The sequence below is a fragment of the Alosa alosa genome, chromosome 20 (assembly GCF_017589495.1).
Source record: "Alosa alosa isolate M-15738 ecotype Scorff River chromosome 20, AALO_Geno_1.1, whole genome shotgun sequence".
Lineage (NCBI taxonomy): Eukaryota > Metazoa > Chordata > Actinopteri > Clupeiformes > Clupeidae > Alosa > Alosa alosa.
Genome location: NC_063208.1, coordinates 10,536,924 through 10,558,986, shown reverse-complemented (window position 1 = coordinate 10,558,986; position 22,063 = coordinate 10,536,924). Strand labels below are relative to the sequence as shown.

General features: G+C 42.9%; 1 protein-coding gene across 3 annotated transcripts in view; it reads left to right on the top strand.

The window, feature by feature from the left end:
- Window positions 1-1,945: 1,945 nt before the first annotated feature.
- Window positions 1,946-22,063, top strand: part of fam91a1 (family with sequence similarity 91 member A1) — a 29,156-nt gene continuing 9,038 nt past the window's right edge. For all 3 annotated transcript variants that reach the window (XM_048229862.1, XM_048229861.1, XM_048229863.1), the window contains exons 1-15: window positions 1,946-2,225; window positions 2,866-2,950; window positions 3,097-3,248; window positions 5,810-5,867; window positions 7,836-7,903; window positions 8,141-8,254; window positions 9,630-9,720; window positions 10,832-10,894; window positions 11,465-11,571; window positions 11,694-11,732; window positions 15,150-15,262; window positions 15,592-15,701; window positions 16,360-16,469; window positions 17,867-17,953; window positions 18,342-18,471. In XM_048229862.1, coding sequence (XP_048085819.1) covers window positions 2,154-2,225; window positions 2,866-2,950; window positions 3,097-3,248; window positions 5,810-5,867; window positions 7,836-7,903; window positions 8,141-8,254; window positions 9,630-9,720; window positions 10,832-10,894; window positions 11,465-11,571; window positions 11,694-11,732; window positions 15,150-15,262; window positions 15,592-15,701; window positions 16,360-16,469; window positions 17,867-17,953; window positions 18,342-18,471 — 1,399 coding nt within the window. In that variant the 5' untranslated portion in view covers window positions 1,946-2,153. The remainder of the gene's footprint in view (window positions 2,226-2,865; window positions 2,951-3,096; window positions 3,249-5,809; window positions 5,868-7,835; window positions 7,904-8,140; window positions 8,255-9,629; window positions 9,721-10,831; window positions 10,895-11,464; window positions 11,572-11,693; window positions 11,733-15,149; window positions 15,263-15,591; window positions 15,702-16,359; window positions 16,470-17,866; window positions 17,954-18,341; window positions 18,472-22,063) is intronic.

Sequence of the window (22,063 nt, the reverse complement as noted above, 5' to 3'; positions counted from 1 at the left end):
CAGTGCTGAAGGGTTGGCTGAGTCGGGTGGACAGCTGAACCCCAAGGCCTGGTTACCTTGTTTTGCCTACAGGAGGGGCGGAAAGAGGACACACCCCCTTCCCTTTTGGGTAGCTTTTGTGCACCTGCCCTATCCTCCCTCTTTGCTTCAGCACCATTGTTGAGTTGAGAGATTACTGGTACCCTGATCTGTAAAAAAATTGAAAACTAAGCTCTGGTCTTTTTCCTAATGTTCTATTGGAGCAGGCTGGGTTAACGGCTGACGCTTGCTTTCCTACCCAAGAGAAATCTTTGAGATGAAGTGAAAGAAAATCATTTCTAGCCACAGTCATCATGGAGTAGGCTACTGTAGATAAGGACCCGGCCTGCCATGAGATTAGTTCTGATCAATAATTATTAGTACCACTTAAGGTTGGTGTGTGCTTCGGTATGAAACTTTTTTTCCAAAACAAACATTTATTGGGAAATCTCAGTCCCCATCCAAAACTGTGCTAAAGCAGATAATGACCCTCGACAAACTTGAGGTGAAATTAGGCAAGGCTGTCCCTGCAGGTTACAACCGTTACTTGGGGAAATAGCCGAATTATGCAGCCTATGAATAAAATATCTGTTGTATTCTCATTCAGAATCAGGTGTTGACAAAAATAAAACAGCTCAGTTGTGTAAACCAGTGTTTTTCAACCTTTTTTGTGCCACGGCACACTTTTGACACTTAAAATGGCCCACGGCACACTAACATCCTGTGTGAAGAAAAAATAAACATACCATAGCCTAAAATGTCAAATAATACACAGATATGGCCTTATTATGGCTTCTATGCAAGACCTGCTCAATAAAACAAGCGCCCTCTGTTTCATTTGTAGGTGACTATATCTAATTTAATTGTTGTTATGAACTGGATATGTAATGATTCGTTGAATACTGGATATGGGGCCCCTGTTGTACAATGCCTGCATACCACAAATAGTGCAATCATACAATCAATGAGAGCATGTGGTTATAAATTCTTTGATGCAACAGTTGGTTTTCTGGACCAGTGAGTGACATTTGGGTAATTTTCTGCGGCACACCTGATGATCTCTCACGGCACACTAGTGTGCCCCGGCACAGTGGTTGAAAAACACTGGTGTAAACTGTCACTCCCATCCTCAGTCCCTTAGAAGACCAGCTGGGATATTTTGTGTTGTCCCGAGGCACTGAAAGTGAAGACGAATTACTGTCATGTTTGCTTTGAAGCAGGAGGAAAGGAAAGAAGATATGCATCTGTACAGATTGAATATCACTGCAGCATAGGGATGTGATGTCAGCTAACAAGTTATTGGCTTGGCAAAAGGACCTCTGACATGGGGACTGCAACCCAACACTATACATATTGGCCACCCGCAGCAGTGGCATGCACTGTTATCTTTATGCTGAACTTGACCCTCATCTTTCCCCTCCAAGAATTTCATGGCAAATATAAACGCTACATAAATTTTGTGTCACTACATCTTCATAAAGTCTATGTCTGTCAACATAGTATCAGCACTATTTAGGCCTACTCATAATAAAAAAAGCAAAGGAATTTAATTAAGGGGTGATAGCTAAAGAAAATGGCATCAGTATAGTCTTGACATAGATGTTCAGTGATAACTTCAGAAATAAGCTAATTGTAAGGGTCTAGCCTAGGCTTCTGTAACTCTGGGCATAAAACTTTTTCAACAAAGAGACATGTAACCTAACTCAATTTTGAGAACATTATCATTTCGCATAGCACTGTTGCCTAACAACTTCCTATCTCTAAATAATCGACGCTGCATTGTTACTGTAGCCTGTTAGTGGCCCACACATGTAGTAATAGGCCTTTAAAGGCTACCATCACAGCTAATCATATTCTTACCTCCTAACCCACTGGGGACCTGTCAGTCAAGAGTGGTCAGTCACGCCTAGAACGGAAGTGACGAACATTGCCGAGAGCGTGACGAACGGTCGCTCGAAAATACAACAAGGAAGTGGACATTTATAGGAAAGGGGTAAATAATATTCGGATAGAGGCGAATTCGAACTTTTAAATTGCTCTCAAAACCTTATTTTAATTATCGGGGGGTATAGTCACCTTGGACTTACCCAAAAGCCCGTTGCATCCATTTACATAACCGTGGATCCAGATTAGCAATGAATACAGACGTGGAATTTCACATCAGACAAAATTATCCGTGGAACAAGCTACCAGCAAATGTCAAACAGGTACAGTCCGTTCATAAATGTCGTATTGGTAACGTTACGGGTAAAGAGCATCTGTCAAAGCCCCCTCTCCCAAGCATTTATGTTAACATTTGCTTGACAGTGCAGCTGTGCGGCTGAGGTGATTTTCACCAACCGCATCAGCATTTCGCATGATTCATTCATCCTAAAGCCAAGGCAGAAAAACGCATACTAGAATTCCTTTGCAATGGCCCTTTATTTTTTTTATCGGCTAGCCACTTGGTTAGCCGGTTAAATAAATAGCTAATAAAGGCAGGTTACATTGAGTAGCAAGCTAGGTAGCTAACATACATACACCATAACTGCAGCGCAAGTTGCAGTCCTGCGTCTTTCAGAAGAAAAAACAGAAATCGACTTTTTTTCAGGAAATGTGCAATTGCTGACGGCCGATGAAATCCCACCACGTCAAATCCGATTGTGAGGCTCAGTAGCTAGCTAAATTTGCCACCGTAGCCCTCACCCTCAGTGAAATACTCAACATTAAGCCAAGTTACCTGTATTGGTACAGTAGAGATTTTGTTTTTTGACAGCGGCACATAAAAGTGCTTTACAACTAATCTTTTCATGATCTTGAATGAATCCTTGGAAAATAACTGAATGTTATTGTCTTCTGATTTTACAGAGCCTTGGAAATTCCCAGAGGGAATACGAGAAACATGTACTTCTGTACAGCATCCGTAACCAGTTACGATTCCGCAATAACCTAGGTGAGAATGTCGCTTACCCAGGTGTACACAGTTTACTTGTGCACTGTAACGTAATATGTTTTTCGCATAGGTCTAGATGCACATTGTGGAATGCAAAATGTTGAATGGCATGAATAATCTGAACACCCGCTCTCGTACAATTTCAGTGCGGCATGTGAAAAAGGATGAACGGAAGTATTATGAAGAGCTGCTGAAGTACAGTCGTGATCACCTGATGCTGTACCCTTACCACCTGTCTGACATCATGGTGAAGGGCCTGAGGGTCACGCCCTTCTCCTACTATATCGGCATCATGGAGGTACCACACTTCTCCACCTGTCAAGTTATTTTTTTTTTAGTTTTGTTTTACATTACATTTAGCAGACACTTCTTGACCAAAGTGACTTACATATGTCAGCTATATTACAAGGGATCACATTGTCCTCGGAGCAACTTGGGGTTAAGTGCCTTGCTCAAGGGCACAACGGTGGAAGCCGGGAATTGAACCAACAACTTTCAGGCTACTGCACACTAGCCCAGCTCCTTAACCACTACACTACCACCTATTATATAATTATATTAAACATTATACAATGCAAATGTTTTCTGGACAAATTAAAAATATTTTGGCATCACCCATCGTTTCCCAACCTTGGGGTCGGGACCCCATATGGGGTTGCCTGAAATTCAAATGGGGTCGGCTGAGGTAGTGGGTATCTTTAGTGGGTCCATGACCAGTACATGACATAAAAAAATATACAGACATTAAATGAAAAAAAAAACATGATATCCAAGTTAAAGCTGCAGTTGGCAAGATTTTTTTGATCATATTCACTGAAAACAACACTATGCTCCAACAGAACAAAATAAATCAGCCGGTTTTAGAAAAAAAAACACACTTCTACCTCCACTTAGAGCCTGTTATCTGTTTTGCAAAAATCCACAGCTCCTGGTTCTTCTGGTCCAATCAGAGCAGGGCTGTGTGAGATCTGACTGTCAATCAAAGTCTGGTGCTAGCCTGGAAAATCCAGACCCTGGTAATCTAGAAAGATTAAGGGTCTGGCCACGAACAATGTAATGGGCTAACTCGAGGGGCTGCAACAAGCATGCATTTAAAAATCTCACTGCACGCAATTGGATAACACTAGACCATGTTTACTCTGAATGATTTCGGACTTCGACACAATCGGATAACACTACGACCAATGTGTACTGTCCTCCAACGTTGCAGCGCTGTCTTCATCAGTTTAGCTGGTTCCCCGGGATATCGGGGGAAAAGTAACGTGCATCATTGCTCATTGCCAGAGTGTCTCGCAGAGACAATTCCATTGTGCTCTCGCGAGACCTGGATTTCCAGGGTAGTCTGGTGCGCACTGACGAGCACAAACTTAATGAGAGGGTGCTCTGTGGTAGTGTGGGAGGGGCATGAGAGTTGTAAACATTCAACATTTTGGCTAGGTCCCCTCAAACTGTCAGACTTGCCAACTGCAGCTTTAAGTAACAAATCGGATCTTGCATTACAATCTAGCTACATAAAAATAAACTTAAACAGCCTGTATGAGATCTTTGATGGACGTCAATCGTTGTGATGCTTGATCAACGTCCAAACAAAGTAGCAAAACAACCAGGCACGTAAAGTTAGCCGAATATATAAATAAGCTCGCTAGGACATTTGGGGAAAATTAAAGTACCGCCCTCGACTGGATGTTACAGCAGACATGCGCTCTCTCTCACAACATGCTCTGAAGGATTGGGGTTGCCAACGTTTTGCAACATCAAAATAGGGTCACCTAGGCCATTTTGAAAAGAGACTTTTAGTTAGTTATTAGCTGTTAGTATGCACACAACTTGCCGTACTGTATGTACTTGTTCCTAGCTAACTTTGTCTGATCCAGTGGATGCTGGAAATACTTTGATGTATGAAACACCTTTTTCGGTCTGGTCAGGTCATGGGTCATGAGTCATACCTGTTTGGTTGGTTTATATTGGGTGTCTAAAGGCTGGTATATTTGTTCTCCTTTGGTTATTTGAAAAGGCTGATCAGAGATAAAGGTTCCCAGTGTGTTGGTTTTGCTCTGCCAAAATGCTGCTGTTATTCTGGGGCCAGACTTTGGACTCCGGACATGTGATCTAGTGTTGCACCTTGAAGAATATGTCCTTGTTACTGTCTCTGACACTGATTTGCTAGAACGTGTACTGTTGCATTTTGAAGGAACACAGTTTGACTTGGGAGGTTCCAAAATAAGTCTTGTACCTAAGTCTTGTACCTACCGTACATTCGCAATGTGCAAATTTACTAAAAGACATCACATGATTATTGTTATTATTACATGATTACAAAATAATTTGTGTTTCATCACAGCAAATATGGTTTAAAAATATTTTATGAGGCAAAATATGGTCCAGCTATGTTAGTCAAAAGTATTATATATGAAATGTTAATAGACACTTAAATAAGCATATATAATAAAATATGTTTTTTGTTTTGTTTTGTAACAACATGATTTTGTTTTTCTTTAAATTTAGTGCACATTACACATAGGCTATGTTCTTTTTGATTATATTATGTGTAGCACTCTTCTCCTTGTAGTTTGTGGATGGCGGAAGAATATAAAGATGTTGTATTGTAAAGGGCTTTAAAGTGCAGTGTCCTCTGTACTGAATGCTTTTAATGAAAATGTCCCTTTGGCTCTTTTGGAGGCTCTTGTGGTGGTACTAAAGAAAAGGTCACTCCGTTTGAGTGCCAAGATGGATTTGCATGTGAGATACAAATGCCCATTCCCCTCTGTCTCCCTCCAAAGGCATGGCGGTAGATTTATGTAGTGTCTGTGCTCAACCGGCAAAGGTGTTTGAATGTGCTGTTTTTGCAACCCTCTCCAGGATATCATGAACTGTGAGAAGAGTTACGACTCCCTGCCCAACTTCACTGCAGCCGACTGTAAGTCAGCACACTTAAGCTTTAGTTTCGCATCAGCTTGTACAGACATTCCAATTCACACAGTTCACTCTTATTCTCAGTGCCCGTATGATGGTGTACACACACACACACACAGTATACACACAGTATACACACACATACACACACACACACACACACATACACACACACACACACATACACACACACACACACACACACACACACACACATACACACACACACACACACACACACACACACACACACACACACACACACACACACACACACAGTATATACTGTACACACACACACACACACACACACACACACACAGTATATACACACACACACAGTATACACACACACACACACACACACACACACACACACAGTATACACACACAGTGATAGTACACACACACACTATTACTATTTTTCATGGATGTTGCAAATAGTTTCATTGCACCAGAGGGATTATTTGAGTAGTCTATCTATAGAAGAGTGGTGGGGGGTTTTGTTGTGTCACTCTCAAATTCAATTTTGTTAGATTTTAAATGAATGAACGGTAGCAGAGCATGAATCATTTTGTGTGTGTGTGTGAAGTGCGTGCGTGCGTGCATAGTGCGTGCGTGCGTGTGTGCTTTTCTCAAATTACCGGTACTTTTTGTGAAAAGCTGTGTTCAGATAACTGGACACAAGACACATCCCAAGGTCGTTGTTCTGTAATGAATATTAGAAGGGCTCAGCTTTGGACATGCTGTTGATAAGTTTTAGTCATGCTGATGGCATTGATAACATCACTCCCTCTATATGTGATATGTGTGTTTAAATGACATGGGAGTAAGATGATGTGAAGGTTTAGAGAAGTTTATGGATCTGTTCCTGGTGTGAGGGCAGATCTTATGGAAAGACCAAGCCCTTTCAGGAGCTCAGGGCCATATGTTAGTCCACTAGTGCCAGAATACCCTGCTGGGCACTGAGGGCATTCAGGCCAGTGGGCGTGGGAGGTACGAGGGCTGAAGGTGTCTAGCATTCTATGTCCCCTGCTCTCTCTCTCTCTCTCTCTCTCTCTCTCTCTCTCTCTCTCTCTCTCTCTCTCTCTGTGTGTCTCTGTCTCTATGTGTGAAGGTAGGTCATGCGTGAATGTGAAAGATAGCTTTTGTTTCCCTTTTTTGTGGGGTGTAAGTGTGGGTGTATGCATGCATGAATGCGTAAGCTAGTATGTGTTTTATGCTGTGTCTGTTTGTGATCGTGTGTATGCGCGCATGGTCATCATTTCTGATCTCTCTATGAAAGGTGGGGATCTCTCTGCTGTAAGCCCAGTGGGTTTAGCACCATGACTTCCCTGGCACAAAGCCTAGAGGTCAACACCCACACACACTAGGGTGTGTACTGGTCCATTTGTGTTTCATCAAGGCAGAGAAAACGGTGTGAATGTGTGTTTGAGAGACAGAGCGCGTGTATTTGAGAAGATGCCCCCCTCAACACACACACACACACACACACACACACACACACACACACACACACACACACACACACACACACACACACGTGTCTTATTCTTGTAACCAAGGTTAGAGCTGTCACACATGGCAGCCATTCTTATGAATTGTAAAACAATACCAAGAGAATTTATAAATGTGTTTGTGTGTGTGTGTGTGTGTGTGTGTGTGCTAATGTGCAATTGTGCAATTGGCAGTAGGACTTTGTTCCTGCATAAAACAACTGTATGTTAATTGAAAACCTGTTAAACTTAATATACTTAAAATATTTATGTCTGAAAAGGAAATATAAATATTCAGGATTTTTGGGGTGTTTTTGCCATAATTATATTAACAGTTTAGCTTGAAAATGGGATCTATGAAGTTTTGTTTTTCACCCAATATTTGAAGGCAATCCTTTCTATCTCAGCTTTTAACTCATGGCCATTGAAACACTGATGTTATTTCTTAATTTCATTCGTTACTTTTTCTTTTGCAGGTCTTAGGCTCATGGGAATTGGTAGGAACCAGTATATCGACCTGATGAACCAGTGCAGGTCCTCCAAAGTAAGGAAAGCGTTTATTATTAAAAACCAAAGTTTTCCCCATGCTATTGCCAAATCAGCATCGACAGTTACTATAGCAACATGCTAGCCAGAGTCTCTGAAGACATTTTGAGTATTGTGTCTGATCTCTTGCCAAGAACATATAAAGTGAAAAGGCTTTGTGTTTGTAAGCATGTGTTTTGAGGGTGCCTTGCTTTCCCCCCCTTCATCCAAAACAGTGTTTGTCTCTCCCGTGCAGAAATTCTTCCGCAGGAAAACGGCGCGTGACCTCCTGCCTGCCAAACCCGTGGAGATTACGGTGGAGCCGTGGTGGGTGGTGCAGACTGGCTACATCACCGAGGACGATATCAGGGTACGAGCACCTGGAGTCCCTGTTATAGCTCACAGAGCTTGGCACTAGTGTAATGTGAATCAACTTGTTCACAGAGTGTGGAAGCTGGAGCAGCTGGAGCTTTCTTTTTTTTTTTTTAAAGTATATTTTTGGGGATTTTTTGCCTTTATTTGGACAGGACAGTGGACAGTGAGACAGGAAGCAAGTGGGGGAGAGAGATGGGGTGGGATCGGGAAATTAACGCAGGTCTGACTCGACCCCGGGTCCCCATGGGCACTCAGACCCGTATATGGTACGGGCGCTGTAGCCTGCTGCGCCACAGCGCCCCCCACAGCTGGGGTTTTCTTGAACATTGGGAGGTTTTTGTTTGTACATTTTGTGATTCTGAATATTGGTTTACTTTTTTCTTCAGGGTTTTCTTGTTGCTTATAATTTTCTCATTTTGCAAAGTGATGTTAATGTGAATTGTGAAACCTAAAAGCAACATTTAATTTTAAAATGAAACCTTTTCATTGCAAACTTTTTGTATTACTAGAGCCGGTATGATGTTCCTCACCTTTCATTTGAATATGTTTAAAAGAACTGTTTGGAAGTGGAAGTTAAATGAACAAAACAAAAATGTTATTTGATTAAATCAAATGCATGTTGACCAAGCTTTCCATTGTGGACACTTTGAAGAAAACAATGTTTTCATCATATTATTTACATAAGTATTTTTTCTCAAAATTGTTGTGGCTCCAACATTGTTATACAGTAGTATCGTTTAATGGAGATATTTCCACTCTTGTTACCTTATGATATAAGTAATTTCCACTTTTGTTACTTTATGACATGATGCCCGTTGAGGTGATATAACCTTGCAGAGATAATGGCAACCGTACAAGACAGGTTTGGTACTTGATTGACATTCCTTTTGTTCATAATAGAGCAATAACTGTAATAACTGCAATCATTGGGTTCAATTCCCAATGAAGACTATTAGTGATGAGAATCTACCCTCTACCCTGCTGAAATCTATTGAGGATCATCTTTGTAGGACTAAAAGTGATGGGAAATTAGCTAAGAACGGTCAAAGACCATTATCTCTGAGAGTACATGGCCTTTTAGAGATGCTTTTAAAGGGCTCTATCTGTCACTAGAGGGGCAGGCCAGTGTTGAGGTTAGTGTGGTGTCTTATCCCTGGACTTGGATGCTGTTTGCATAATAAATAAAGAAGTAAAGGGAAATAAAAGCAGTGGATGGATTTAAAAAAAATAAAACTTTCTTTGCTATGTGACCGAGTAAAAATTGCTGGTCATTTTCTGTTCATTTTCCGGGGCGAGTGATTGATCTAGCTCATATATTCTGTGTTGTTTTTGAGATTGAAGGCATCTGTGCAATGTGTGTTTGATTGCAGATCTGCTCGACGGCTGAGAAGAAGGCCATAGATAAGATGATTGATTCGGGTCCCCAGCTTGCTGGCTCGATGGAGTACAATGTCGTTCTGAGTAAGTGTTCTCTGTCTGCCCTTGAAGGACCACCTGGCAGCTCCCTGACTGAAAGCACAAGCAGCGTAGGAGAGGCTCTGATGGCCTCTGTTTGCAGCAGTCCAGGGGAGAGTTCGGATTAGACCTCTGAAATGCTCTAGCCTCAGTTCACCTCAGGAGTTCTGAGGCAGCTTGTTGTATGATCTGGAGTCAGCCTTAAGAAACTCAGTTACAGGCCTGACAGAAAGATTTCGATAGCTGAGGTGAAAATAGATTAGATAGAGTAGATGAAGTTATTTAAAGGCACCCTTAAGAGTTTTTTTACCTTAACATAACGTTTCCAAAATCATTTTGATGGCACATAACCTCATAACATGACCAATGGCACTTCTGGCCTGAGCGGCCCTCTATAGGCGATTACCGACCTAGCAACTTTCTGTGTTGGGGGAGGAACACTGCTAACCTGACTCGTTCCGCCTAGCTCCACTCACATCCATCTGGGATCGGTTCCGTTGAGAGTGATTTCGGCACGAGATTGTATGGTAGATCCAATCAGGACGCAGGGCGGGAGTTTCATAGATGTGACGTAGCGTAGAAGCGACTGTGAGACTGTTCTCAGCGTCACAGGTTGGCTTCGATGTGAGTGGTTGAAGTTGCACGTCAATAGATGACGGACAAGTGGCTTATCCAATCTTATGCAAGGATTTTTTAATAAGGCCCAGCCTTCTGAAGCACCACTCCAATGGATCGATCCCAGATGGATGAGTGGAGCTAGGCGGAACGAAATTCATCTGGCGAGAGTCAGGTTGGAACACTGCCCCCACATCTGAAATCGAAATACAGGAATTCTGAGATCTCTTTCTACAGACTGCTGTCGGTGCAATGCCTCTATATTATATCTGAGTTATGTTCATACTTTGTTGCAAAAGACGCATATTTAATTTGTTTATTATTGCGTTTCTCAACTGTGGAGGGACCCCGAGAGCAAATCTTCGTTAGTGCTGCTTCAATATGTTTTAGTCACTTGTTTTAGTCTCACATATGTTCTACCACCAAAACAGTATGTCAAGTGTGATTTTTGTAAAAAATGTTTTAAGTCTCATGTCTCCATGTCCTCTTGTCCGTGTTGTAGGCCTGTACAACCGCGGCTACATCTACCTGGATGTGCCCATATCAGATGACAGCTGTATATCAGGTGCAGTGTGCCATTTTACCCCCTCTCATCTTTGTTTGTGCCTGTTTCTCTTATCCCTCTCTCTCTCTCTCTCTCTCTCTCTCTCCATCTCTCCATCTCTCCATCTCTCTATCCTGGGCCATTTTCTACCCTCCTCACAAACACCCGGTTATTTTGCCTCTGTTTACCAACTGCAGGGCTGTGTGGTGTATTTGGGTGCGGTGGGGTGCGTGTGTGTGGGCAGGGGGAGCAGCGTGGAGCAGTGTTGGGGAGGCTGGGTGGCGTAATGGGGCCTCTGTGGAGTGTGCTGATCTGAAGGGGATAATGGGATGATCGCAAATCCATTTATGGGGCAGCAGAGAAAACATTGTGAGCGGGCTGTCATTACAACAGGGCTGTTTTTGCAAGTGATTATTCTCCACGTTTATGACTCCCATTCAGCTCGGACTTCTCTTCGCTCTCTCCATCTGCTCTCTTTCTCTCTTTCTCTCTTTCTCTCTTTCTCTCTTTCTCTCTTTCTTCCACTGTGTCTTCTGCACTCCATCCTCTTTTCTCTCCTCTCTCAATCATGGCTCTGATCCATTTTTGTAGTGCCCCCACTCGAAGGGTTTGTGATGAACCGGGTGCAGGGAGATTATTTTGAGACTCTTCTCTACAAAATCTTTGTGTCCATCGATGAGCAGACCAACGTCTCCGAGGTGAGCTTCAATATGCAACATTTTTGAGTATATATAGTGTTACAGCAAAGCAGACTGAATAATAATTTATAATCTATCAATTTGTTTAAAAAAAAAAATGTATTCTCTGCTTCCCATTTCAGCTTGCCAATGTTCTTGAGATTGACTTGGGCCTTGTGAAGGTAAGTTTTGAAATGAGCAAAAGTCCCCCCGTCCCCCCGTCCCCCCCTGTATCTAAGTAGCTGTCAGGCGAGAAATTATGGTTTTTGCTCAGGCCCCTGAAAAGCCTCTGACTCCCGACTGCGGAGTGTGCTGTCGGGCCACAGACAGCCAAATGGAGAGGCAATTTTCCCAAATCCCTGGACGCGCTGATGGCTTTTTGTGCTGAATGGTGGTTGAGTGTGTATGCTCCTGCTCTGAAAAGAGGGCGCTTATATGTCATCCGACAACACAATACAACCTCTCTCCAGTCCTGTTAACCATAGACTTGCCAAAAAAGCCCGAGAATTAGTGTGTCATTGTACATTTAATTGAAAGTTCCCAAATGTACTCATGTTTGCGGAGAATTTATTTTGGGCCTCTCTTGATGCTCATTGCTTTGAAATTGGCAGAGTGCAGTATTCAATTACAGGCATGTACTAATTCCATTAGTACATGCAGTGCATTTTTTTATTTCTTTATTTTTTAAACTGAATGAGTCAGAGAAGGTAATATAATTTTGGTTAACCCTACTCTGGCTTTTCCCTAAAGCTTTTTAGGGAAACTTGCGTACTGCAGAACAGAGACACTTCCACAAAACAACACTGTAACACAAGCCTACATATATGCATACATTGCCCACAAACATCATTCTCTCATGCATTGATATTGACTTGAACATGCAACAACACAACACACACACACACACACACACTCTTGCTTGTGCACACTCAGGTCAGCTCTTCAACACACACACACACACACACACACACACTCTCTCTCTCTCTCTCTCGCTTGTGCACACTCAGGTCAGCTCTTCCTGTGGTGAGCCCCCTAGCTGAGAGCATGTGTCTGATTTTGAATGTTGCCTGAATTCCATTTGAGCTGTCCTAGTTTCTCTGGGTTCTCCTCTGTTTGACTGAAGATTGAGGATCCTCCTCCCTGGTGCCTCATGATAGTGGCTTTATGGTCTAGCTCAGGGGTCCCCAACCTTTTATGTACCATGGACCGGTTTGATTCCCATTTTTATTTCACGGACCGGGGAGGGGGGGTTCCATGTTCCATATGTGTTGTGCATGCATTACTTGAAAAGAACTAGCTCCAGTTATGTATGAACAGTGAAGGTAAGAAACTCTTAAAAAATGTGAAAAAACTTGAAGAAGTGAAAATTGAACAATATGAACTATGAAAATTGAACAACTTGAAGCTACATCTATCAAGTGTGAACATGCTTAACAAAATATGGGAACAAAACATGGGAACTAATATAATCAGTGGAAGCCCTGTGCTTGTTTCCCTGCAACAAGAAGGTTCTATCTGGGGGTGATGGAAGACAGTGACACCCTCAGTGTGTTTGAAATGTCCAGTCGATTGCGCAATTTGGTCTTAGTTGCAGTCATTGCAGAAAACCCGGCCTCGTATTGATACGTGGTGGGAAATGGTAGCAACGCTTTCAGCGCTTTTATGGCTATCAGGATATTCTGCTTTGGTTTTGATCCAAAAACCCGCAAGAGAGGTTTCCTTATACACACTCTTAAGACCACCGTCATTTGCAATTTCGATCAACTGTTCTTCCTCCTGCGCTGACAAGTTAGGACTATTTGGGATATTGACAAATGGGTTGCGGACCCACTCATTGGTTTGCCGTGGATCTTTGGAGGATGGGAAGTAGCCTAACGCTCAAACTCATTTGAAAGCAAACAAGGTGATCGCAACCAGCTGAAGTAGAGAAAGGGCCCTGCCTCAGTCTCTCCCAAAACCCCCACTATACTGTTTGGAACATATCAAATACACCCCGACCCCATTCGTCCCCACAAATCAAGCTTGGCTTTAAATACAGCGACTTTATCTGCCAGTTTAAAGACAGTCGTCATTCTCCCCTGGAGTGACAGGTTGAGGTCATTAAGCAACCCGAATATCAGGGATGGATTACTGCACGGGCCTACCGGGCCCAGGCCCAGGGGCCCAAGGGGTCAGGGGGCCCTAAAGCTCAAGCCTTTGCAGGGAATCATTGCCTCAATATCAACAAATCAGGATGTAGGCTATGAATCTGATTGAATTTAGTATTGGCCATCCCCAAAATGCACCAGAATACAGGAAATCACATCAAACAAGTTAAAAAAAATTCTGGGGGAGGACCCCCAACCCCCCCTCCCACATATACGACAATAAGTGGGGGGCCCTTAATACATCTGGGCCCAGGGGCCCGAAAGTTCATAATCCACCCATGCCGAATATCCCACACAGGTAAGCGAGTTTTGACACCCAGTCCTCATCACTAAAATGTGCAGCTAACGGTGACTTTTTTTCTGTAAGAAATTTCTGCAGTGGCTCTCGAACACTCTGGCCAGTGACCTGCTAAAGATGCTTGTTTTTTGTTGCTCATTCTTTGTGTGACACTACCTTTCGCCAAGAACTGATCAAGTGAAGTGAGCTGACCTGAGGCTGCGCAGCGCTGAAGGCAATATGTAAAGTATTGAAGGCAGGACAGACAGACGTAAGAAAATAGACCTTGCAAAATGCAAACATGCGTGCAATCAAACAACTGCATATAGGCCTATGTCATGTAAAAACGTGACATTATTGCGAATCCGCTGCGCGTCGGGGTTCTGTTCTCACTGTCGGGACTTATTTTCTGATAATTACCGGCGGACAATACATTATCCCTTACTTAGTTTTCATGCATTTTTTAAACTCATGTCGTAGGCTACGGCCCGGTTAGGAATGTCCCACGGCTCGGTGGTTGGGGACCGCTGACTGCTCACCTTTCATGAGTGAGAAGACACAGTCCTTGATTTTGAAAGAATGAATGAGATGGATGTGTGTCAGTGTCCTCTTTTTCACAGCTATTTTCTGAAATTAACATCTTGATTCTTTGCATCAGATGTTTTTATGAACTTGCTGTTTTTGAAAAATGTAAACCGGTGTTTATTGTGTTTAATTGCCATTCAGTCGTTAGTGAAATGATTGAATTGAATTGAATAATTGTAATTAAACAATCCTGATGCATTTTGTGTTGATAAGAGACCATATGTGCTGCACCTTCAAGCAGAACACATACAGTTAAAATCTTTAGTCATTAGCTTTTGTATTTTGGACTGAGAGGGCACTTTGCCTTTTCAAGACTGCCAGTACAGTATGTGCCTTGAATAACAAATTGCAACAAACCAACAAACCAACCTATGATTTTGGTTTTGAAAAAGTCAATAGTGTCTGATTGCTTTCTTAGTGGTGAGAGCTTCAGCAGGTGTACTGTGAGAAGCTTTGTCATTCGAGGTCACCTTCTAAACTCTTTCAGCCACTTTGAATGAAGTTGAATAAAACTAAACCTGATGTTTAAAGAGGTGCAGCATCACCGTTATCTAACAAACCATCTTCTTTTCTCTCATAACTTTTCCCAGAATGCCGTATCCATGTACTGTCGCCTGGGGTTTGCCTTTAAGAAGGGCCAGGTTATCAGCCCAGAACAGCTTCACCCCTCCTGGAAGAGCGCTCCCTCTGTCAACCGGTTGAAGTACGCCTGTCACCACTACAGTCTCCATCATGTAGACCTGTTTTAAGCCTGAAGCCTCCCTGGTCGCTGGCACTGTGAATATGTTGCTTAGCACTATACTATGCGTTGTGAGACCTCAAAACATCTATGGCTTTGTCAGTGCATTACACTATTGATGTTGGGGCTGTATTTCTTTATAGCTTGTTTTGTAGTTACAATTACTTACAATTTCTGTGTGTGCCTGTGTGTGCCTGTGTGTGTGTGTGTGTGTGTGTGTGTGTGTGTGTGTGTGTGTGTGTGTGTGTGTGTGTGTGTGTGTGTGTGTGTGTGTGTGTGTGTGTGTGTAACAGGGGCACCATGGACCCTCAGAAGATGCTGCTCTCATGGGAGGGTGGTAGCCCAGTGATGGAGGCAGGCTCCTCTGCCACTGACACAGACACCACCAGTCTGGAGGACCAGGGTACGCTATCTTTTAAGGGCCAAGAGCAAGTAGAATATTGCTTAGAATAAACCAAAGTTGGATTCATTGGACATTTGTTTATCTGTATTTTTCATGTATTTAAAATGAGGGGGAAACTGTGTGTGTATTTGTGTTAGTAGATGTAAGTGTATATGCATACATATAATGATGTTTCCTAAACAAAGTTCGGGAGGAGCCTTAGGGATGATTGACCGCAATTAACTCACCCACTGCCGCCACCAGGGTATTTAAGCCGACCTCCTTTTCCTCACGTCACATGCTCTGGCGTTCGCGAAATCATCCCCCCTCCTCCCCCTACTCCTCTATTTCACCGATTGCCCTGTTACTCATCCTCCTTACACAGGGGTGTGCAAGTGGTCATCGCTCTATCGCAATCTCCGCTTAGGCACTCCAGGACCACGGCCAGCTACCTTGCCAAACATGCGCTTCACTTATACACTCTAAGCATAGCAATCATACCGACGGGTGAACTAGTGAATGAATAGTTAGTGGATATATTAATGTGGATGGTATTGTGTGACAGTATTTTGTGTGTGTGTGTGTGTGTGTGTGTGTGTGTGTGTGTGTGTGTGTTCTCGTTCTCTCTTTGTATCATTATTAATATTCCACCATGTCTGTGCTTTCCCCCCATGTCCAGACACGGCCAGTGTGAGCAGTCTGAGTATCCCAGCAGCTCCGACTAAGCGTATCGCCTTCCTGTTTGACTCCACTCTCACAGCCTTCCTTATGATGGGAAACCTATCTCCGGTGAGTGTGTGTGTGTGTTAGGGGTGTAACAATTCACTGATGCAAATCAGAAACTGGTTTTAATATTAAAGAGGCAACAAGGACCAACAAGGATTAGTCTAAATGTACCATGAACTGGCCCAAAAGTTATTGGCACTTGTAAGCATTCTTATATTTCTGTAAAAAAAATATATTATTATTATAAATACTAGTGCCCGTTTAAACATGCTATTCCTTTAGAAAATGTAGCCCAATTACATGCCCCCAGGTAGGCCAGCTTTAAAAATAGGATGATTGAGAAACACATCATTCCAACTAAGCATTCAATAATGAATACTGAATATTATATTATAATACATTGTAATAAATATGCAGTGAGCAGAATTTAAGCATGGCTGCTTTTGACATTTTTTTACAGATCAAAATGACCAGCCTAACAGCTGTTTTCAGTCAAGGCTATATGTTTAGCCTATTGAATAACTTGGTGGTCGAGAAGACAAACCATTTTGTGGAATGATGTATCATCATATGAAATTTGCAATGATGAGACTCAAAAACTGTCTCTGATAGCTAATAAGTGACATCACGCTCTGTCTGCCACATATTGTCTGTAGCTGGTCAAAATGACATAAGCCTAAAGCTTTGAGTTAAGATTATATGTTTAGCCTATTGAATAACTTGATGATGGAGAAGACCAACCATTTTGTGGAATGATGCATCATCATATGAAATTTGCAACGATGTGACACAAAAACAGTCTCTGATAGCCAATAAGTGACATCACACTCTGTCTGCCACTCATTGCCTGTAGCTGGTTATGCTTTGCATGTGTGACATTCTGAAACATCCTTAAATTCGGGACCATTATCCTTCAATTTGGGACCTTGCAGTTGGAATTGTCGTTTGTTTATTCAAAGTCTAAAGACGGTCCAAAGTAGCCTGGGTAATTCAAAGTATCAGTTTATTTTATTGCACATCATGTTTACGTCGTTTTGAATAGCCACTGTGTCACAACATCATCTCTCGTAGCCTACAGTGCTGTGTGAGAAGGGGAGTGGCTACAATAGAGCGGCGAAAGCCAATGTGTCCTTCTTTTACCGATTTACCGATATCTTTCGTATTTCTTTTCCAAACCACGTCAAACTTGGCACTGCACTTACTCGTGCCTGTAGCAAGACACCTGTCAAGTTTGAAATCAATCGGACGAACGTTTCGAGAGATATGCGAATATCAGAAAAACAGACAGACGTTCCTGTAGTTTATAGATAGATATTTTAAAGTATGAGAGAGAGAGAGAGAGAGAGAATATATATGTGTGCTTATATTTACATGAGGGAGAGTCTGTCATTGTTGTTCTTGTGCACACTGTACTGTTTGTTATTTCAGTGACCGGTAATCTCTCTGTGTGCTTTGTGCAGAACCTGAAGAGCCATGCGGTTACCATGTTTGAGGTGGGCAAACTCTCTGACGAGACCCTGGACAGTTTCCTGATGGAGCTGGAGAAGGTAAGACTCACTCACAGCAGTCAGCCACCTTAGGAGGTGGAGATTCCCTCTAGTCAGAGTGGAGCTGTCGGAGCGCTCAGAAGCATGAGGTCCAGAGAGAGGGAGAGAGCAGGGTACGGGGGTGGATTGTGTGTGTGTGTGTGTGTGTGTGTGGCACTCATAAAGGCAGAAGGGATATTTGCACGTGAGCTGCTTCTCACATTGACACACAAATGCACGCAACCTCATTTCCTTGAAGTACTAGCACACACTGTGTCTATCTCTGGTGTGTGTGTGTGTGTGTGTGTTTGCTTTGGCATGTTTATGAATGTCATTGGATCTCATTTGTGAATGTGTCTGTTTGCTATGTGCTCTGTGTAATCTTATATGTGTGTGTGTGTGTGTTCAGGTTGAGAGCACTGCAGAGGGGGAAGCCCAGCGATACTTTGATCATGCTCTGACCCTCAGGAACACCATTCTCTTTCTGCGCTACAACAAAGAGCTCACCAGCGATCAGGGACCTGATGTGCCCAACATCGGTAAAATCGTGCGCACACGACAACATTCATTATACACATACCTGTATCTACCATTGATGTGTGGTAGATATCAATATAGAGGTCAGAAGTGAAAGTTCATTGTCATTGTCACCACATGTATGTCCCAAGTCCAGAATGACTTGAGGCACGTACTTCAACTTATGTAGGAATGTTTACTTGGACTCTAAGATAAAGTGATTCGGTTTTGGAGGTCAAAGTTCAAGGTCACTCTGCCCACATGTGCTGTATGTCTCTTCCTTGTGAACACAATATCTCAAGAATGCATTAAGGCATGTTCTTCAAATTTGGTATGAACAATCATTTTAGCTAAAATAGCAACTGGCCAGATTACTTTCAACATTATAATCTATGTGTTACATGCCTCGCCTCACAAATGGATGTCAAACAGAAATCTGTGACTGCGCAGAGTTACCAAACTATTCTAGTTGTCCCATAACTGAAGTAAATTTTTTGTAAAGGAAGGCAGTATGGCAGTTTAACCTACGTTGTATGGTTAGAAAATAGGTTGGGAAATAATGCAGTAGTGCCAGCATTATTTTACTGTTTATGGGTGGTTCCTTTGATAAGATTGTTGATATCAATTGATATACAGTTGAAATAAACTTCAATAAGCCTAAAGACATAGGCAACCATTGAATCATAACCCATTCTGTTAAATTTGATCCGACCTGTTTTTAGGCTACTTTTAACTTGGCTACTTGTTTAGCCCATTTCTTTACGTAAAGGTTGACTGACTGTCATTAGCTTTGAATTAAGATATGAAGTCCTAGTGCTACTGAAGAAGAAACATGCTTATTACAGAAAGCACGAGAAACATTATTTTCGAATTCTTCTGTCCTCAACTTTCTCTGCACTGTCTCCCATCTCCATTCTCCAATTACTCATCCTGAAGAGCTGTTGCTCGAAGCACACGCTGCCTCTTCTCGCGATCAGAGTCAACTAATGATGAGTCGTAAGGGCCTATTACTTTGATTGATGCCTTCGGGTGATATTTGACTAGAATATTTTACTTTTTTTTTTTTTTTTTCATTTTCAAGTCAAGTCAAGTCACTTTATTATATAATATTATATAATATAATATTATAGCACATTTAAAACAACAGTGTTGACCCAAAGTTCTTCACAGGTGAGGCTATCTTACAAAAAAGCAAAGATGGGAGATTGACAAATAAAATGAAATTAAAAAGGGGGATGTATAGTAGAGGCGTTAAGATGACAGTAAGACAGTAAGACACAAGCCAGGGAAAAAAATGTTACAATGCTTATAAAACTAGAGATAAAACATAGAATAAATGAATAAATAAATAGACAAGTAAATACACAAAGGGTCCAAAATAAGTTAATACTAAAATCAAGAAAAAATAAATAAATAACAAATAAAATAAAAGATAAAACTGAAATAGGACCAGTAAGGATAAGAAAACCAGAGAGTTATTTAGAGAGAGCTAAAAGCAAGGCGGGTCATTCTGACCTGCCTGCAAATGACTTATTTCGGATCACCCCGAATTCACCCCGCTACTGCCTTCAAACAAATATGTCTCATTCGAATTCCATGCCATCACAGTGATCGCCCCAGCAAAACTCTACGTGCTGGTCATCTACCACCCCAGGCCAACTAGGCTAATTTTATGGACCGAACTTGACACTCTGCTGTCCTCCATCCCTGAGCATGACTGTCCGCTTTGTTCTCCGGGCGATATGAACATCCACTTAGATACCCCAGGCTCAGCGGACTTTTGGCCCTGATCCACTCCTTTGACCTCAAACTGGTTCAAAGCCCACCGACCCACAAAGCTGGCAAAGAGCTTGACTTGATCTTCACTCGGAACTGCAGCACAGACACCCTCATGGTGATGCCTCTCCATCTTTCTGACCACTTCTTCATTTAGTTCAACGTCAGCCTGACAGAACAGCCTCCGGCTCCTCAGCCGATGGTCACGTTCCGCCGCAACATCCGGAACCTGTCTCCAACGCACTTTTCCTCTGTGGTTGCCTCAGGTCTACCTCCACTCAACACCTTCTCCTCCTCCTCTCTGGAGGTTAATGAGGCCACAGACTCACTCTGCTCCACACTGAGCTCGTGTCTCCAGACGAAGCTGTGCCCTCTTTACCACAAGGCCAGCTCGATCCAAACACTCTCATCCATGGCTAAATAATACCTCCTCGATGAGCGCACCAACTCAGAGCCGCTGAGAGGAAATGGCACAAATCAAACTAACTGATGACCTCAAAACTACTAGACACTCCTGACCTCCTTCTCAGCCAGCATCACTGCTGCTAAGACGGCTTTCTACAATGACAAAATCAACAGCGCTACAGACACTTAAAAAACATTTCTCAACCTTCAAATCGCTACTCAACCCTCAGCTGCCTCCTCCTCCATCCAGCCTTACTGCAGATACCCTCGCCTCATTCTTTACAAACAAAGTGGCGGCAATCAGCAGTCAATTCTCTACATGCCCACTCAACGCATCTGACTCAGATACCGCGACTCCTACAACCTCTAGGGACTGCTGGAACATCTTTTTCAGCATTCACGCCTCTCCTCCGAGAGTGAAGTATCTAGACTCCTGACATGCAGCCGCCCTACCACATGCTCGCTGGACCCTGTACCTACAAGCCTACTTCAGTCCATCAGCCCGACCAGCTATCACACACATGTGATCAATGCCTCACTAACCTCCAACCAACAGCGTTCAAAATGGCCCGGGTAACACCGTTATTTAAGAAAGCTTCAACCCTACTCAAGTCGAGAACTACCGCCCTGTCTCACTCCTGCCTTTCCTATCCAAAGGCATTGAACGAAGCAGTCTCCAAACAGGTCTCTGACTTCCTTTCACAGAACAACCTTCTGGATCCAAATCAGTCTGGGTTCAAAAAGCGGCCACTCTACCAAACGGCTCTGAAACAAAAGCCTTAAAAGAAGCCAGGGCGACCGCCGGTCATCAGTACTCATTCTGCTGGACTTATCGGCTGCCTTTGACACGTTAATCACCGCGATCCTTCTCTCTATACTCAGCTAACGCTAACATGGGAATCTCGGTTCTGCTCTCTCCTGGTTTGAATCCTACCTCACAGGGCCTTCGTTTAACGTATCATGGCTTGGTCAGCTATCTGCACCTCACCATCTCACCACAGGGGTCCCCAGGGTTCAGTGCTGGGCCCCTTCTCTTTGCTATCTACACCACCTCCTTGGGACAGATTATCCGTTAGCATGGCTTCTCATACCACTGCTATGCAGACAACACACAGCTCTATCTGTCCTTTCCACCTGATGACCCCTTGGTTTCAGCACGACCCTCGGATTGCCTCTCAGACATAGCTACATGGATGAAGGCACACCACCTCCAGCTGAACCTCTCAAAGACTGAACTGCTGGTCCTCCCAGCTAAACCTACCATACACCACGACATCAACATCAAATTTGACTCCCTGTCTGTTTCACCTACCAGGACTGCAAGAAATCTAGGAGTTGTTCTCGACAACCAACTAAACTTCTCAGATCATGTTGCCTCAGTCGCCGGTCATGCCGTTTCGCGACTCTACAACATAATGGAAAATCAGGACTTAT